Here is a 3,445-nt window from a genome sequence, read left to right on the forward strand (position 1 = left end):
GAGGAGAGGGGCAGATAGAAATAAAGGAGAGAGCAGAATGTAGCAGAAAGGAGGCGAGGAGATTCTAGGAGAGAATTGGAGATGAAAGTAGAGAGGAAGGGAGAGGAGTCTCTATACTTATAGAGTCCTGTAAATATGGAACAGCAAACATGAACCCTTCCAGTTCCCCCCTGTACCCCGGGGTATTATTGTCTGAGTCAGCACATATAGCGGGGGATGGGTGGGGTGATTCATACTGACATCATGTGTTATTGTATGTTCTGCACCACTGACAACCCCGGGGCCCAGAACCATGGGGAGCCCTGTGATTGGTGGAGAGGTCTACCCATGGCAGGCTCTTCATAAATGTGCCCAATATGAGGGGTCCCCACCATCCCCGGATTCCCGGGCTGTGTGGCCCCCATAGTGAGATTTGTGGCCCCGGTGCTCAGTGGTGAGTGGCGCCATCCTGCAGATGTCAGGGTTTCCAGTATGTAAATTGGGGTGATTTGCATAGACAGCGGCTGGGCCGGGGTGACATCCTGCAGCTCCACGCAGGCAGCTGCTGTGGGCGGATGCAGGGCGCTCATCTTCCTTTTCCTACCCTGAACCCGGGCTGTTGTGGTTTACCGAAACCAGGGGGGGCCAATGTGGCTCTGCCATCTCCTCGCCGCCATACGTCCCAATATACCTGGCAGGTCGCAACGTGTGCACTGACAGCCTCATATTTCAGAAAAGAAATATAAACCTCCAGTTCTGTCACTGCCTAGTCTGCTGCAGGCAGGACAAAGCATTTCCTCAGTCTCCTCTCTCCCAGCCCCCCCACACCTGAATTGCAGTGTTGTAACATTTTGCACAGTAGGAGGCGCTGATCTGTGTCTGATATTTGTGCGCAGACATCAGGATTTACAGTCCTGGGGGTATATAGTGATGCCTGAATACGTATGGTGCCGGATTCCAGCAGCTGAATCATGTGACCTCTGTGAGGGGGTAATAATTACCTGGAAGTGTTGCACATTACTATGATAGGTCCCCTTAACCACTTACATGTCACATGACCTCTGTTCACATTGAGGGGCCACATTTACATGCCGTGCGTTCCCCCCAAGGCCCAGCAGCGTCATTCTCATCCTTTTTATCTCAGTGCTCTCGGAAAACACTCGGGTTGTCCCCCTCCACTCCAACGTCACCCTGAGCTGTCCCGGCTGTGACAACCAATCACGGTGGAGTCGCCACAACCGGACGATGAAGCTGCACAACGGGCCCCACCTGACGTCCGTCAGCTACGAGGATGAGGATAACTACACCTGCCACAGGAACGGCGCCCCCATCTGTACGGTGCAGCTGCTGGTGGAAGGTGAGCGGCCATTACTTTTTTATAAACACAATGCACCCACGCAGGGGCCACAGGTGGGGGAGGGGCTTAGATTAACTTTTTGAACTTTTTCTGTTCCCAGATGACATTGAGAAGCCGGTGATTTCCTGTTATATCCGTCACCCCACCAGCAATATCACCTGTGATTGGCTGACCACAAGGGAGCTCCGCCCACACGCCAAGGTCAAGCTCATAGCGTGGATGTAAGTGTCACAATATTTGTGTGCAAGAGGAATTTTGGGGAATTTTTTTACTGATGTGGCTTGGCTCTGTGGTGCCCCCTACAGGCTGAACGGAAATCACACTGAGAACGGCTGCTCTTACATCCCATCGGCCCGGAAGTTCACCTGTTCCACGTTGTACAAGGAAGGGGACAGTGGGCGGCACACCTTGTCCTTGTGTGTCATTGGCCGGACGGGCAGCCAGATGAGCAACACCTTGGACAGCACCGCAGAAAAGCTAGGTACATGGGGGGCTCATAGTGACCAACATGGGGTGAGGGAGTGGGGTCCAAGTTTGCTTTTTGGTCTTTTCATTGTCGATTGGTAGCCAGTTGGTTTTATTTTAATGCGTTGGTATCTGAAATGCCCCGCCCATGAGGTTCCCGTTGCGTTATCAACATTTGAATTTTTCCTCCTGGGTGTGGCTACTTCTCCCCTTTAGGAGTGGGTGGGGCACATTTCCAGGGGTAAAGAAATATTTGCTACCAAAGTTCTCCTTTAATAACATAATCTGTTTGCTCCCCCCAGTGCAACCTGACCCCCCCATCAATGTCACAGTTACCCCATTGGAGGGGCATCCCCGAAAGCTCTGGGTCTCCTGGTTGCCCCCTAGGACGTGGCTGAACAGCTTTTATGAACTGGTGTATGAAGTGCAGTACCGCATGGAGGGCTCCCAGGTCATCTCCAACGTAAGTCCACCTACTGATACCACCATCCGCCAATCAGCTTGTAAATTACTGTGCAAAGCCCCGCCCCCGAGGAGTTCACAGGGAGTAATTACCATTGTGCAGAATCTAAACCTCTTTAGACCCCCGGTGCCATGCTTCCTGCCTGCTCTAAGTTTTTGCCACGCGACCCCCACTTCCTCCCCCCCCCCATCTACCACCAATTACACGACAGACAGCCCTACTGCAAGCCTGATATCAGCCCCCAGCTGGTGTGTAGCTGCTGAATGGTGAAGATTCAAGCTGGGGTGAATGAACTTTGGTTTCCTGTCGCTTTTGATGTGTCACTCCTCCCCCACCTGCCTACATCTTCCAGCTGCTGCAGACCAACGGTTGCTATGGGAGGAATACGCTCGCCTCAGCAATATTTGGATTGAACTTTTCTTGCACCTTTGGCAAAAACATCTCAGCGAAACCGAAACCTGACGGGGGCGGAAAACGGAACAAAAAATAGTATAATGCATACCGTCCCTTATCGGCCCCATCAATGAGCAGCAATGAGTAAATACCGATGTCGTTTATTATTATTCTTCAAACCAATCGGATTGGTCCATGCTGAGCATGTGACCTGGGGAAGAACTACAAATACCAAATGGCCCCTGCCCACAGAGCCGATGGGCACCAATGCTCTGATATAATACACGCCTGTCATGGCTGCCCAGTGCCAATTATAGAGACAAGAGGACCTGTCATTAGCGCCACCTTGTGTATGGACCAGGCAATTGTTTTTTAACTCTCACATGTTTCACCCCTCAGGGGACGACACACAAAAAGCACTTCCTGATAAGCGATGCGCTGGCAAGGAGGCGTCATGTGATCCGGGTGAGGGCGAAGGAGGAGTTTTTACTGAACTGGAGTACATGGAGTGAAGGGGTGGTTGGCACCCCCTGGTCAGGTATGCCCTCCCCTCCCCCTACATTTCATGACATGAAGAAATTCAGATTATTGTTATTGTCTGATCATAATAATTCCTGCAATGTTCTGTCTTTCCAGCAGAGGACGACAACGAGCTGCCCGTAACTACGGTAAGTGTGAGTTATGTGCGAGGGTGGGGGTGACCCAGAGAGGGGCAATTATTTACTCATTTATGCCCCCTTTCCCCAGGACTTCAATGAATTCATTGTAACAACAAGCGAAGAAGAAGA

The 3,445-nt window shown here is 51.5% G+C and overlaps 1 protein-coding gene across 1 annotated transcript in view; it reads left to right on the forward strand.

Annotated features, from left to right (window-relative positions):
* IL6R (interleukin 6 receptor) overlaps positions 1-3,445 on the forward strand; it is a 9,788-nt gene that overhangs the window by 2,753 nt on the left and 3,590 nt on the right. The window contains exons 2-8 of the mRNA XM_072428657.1: positions 1,124-1,336; positions 1,437-1,557; positions 1,642-1,817; positions 2,104-2,264; positions 3,057-3,195; positions 3,294-3,325; positions 3,405-3,444. Of these exons, the coding sequence (XP_072284758.1) occupies positions 1,124-1,336; positions 1,437-1,557; positions 1,642-1,817; positions 2,104-2,264; positions 3,057-3,195; positions 3,294-3,325; positions 3,405-3,444 (882 nt within the window). The remainder of the gene's footprint in view (positions 1-1,123; positions 1,337-1,436; positions 1,558-1,641; positions 1,818-2,103; positions 2,265-3,056; positions 3,196-3,293; positions 3,326-3,404; position 3,445) is intronic.

The sequence above is a fragment of the Pyxicephalus adspersus genome, chromosome 12 (genome assembly GCF_032062135.1).
Source record: "Pyxicephalus adspersus chromosome 12, UCB_Pads_2.0, whole genome shotgun sequence".
Taxonomy (NCBI): Eukaryota; Metazoa; Chordata; class Amphibia; order Anura; family Pyxicephalidae; genus Pyxicephalus; species Pyxicephalus adspersus.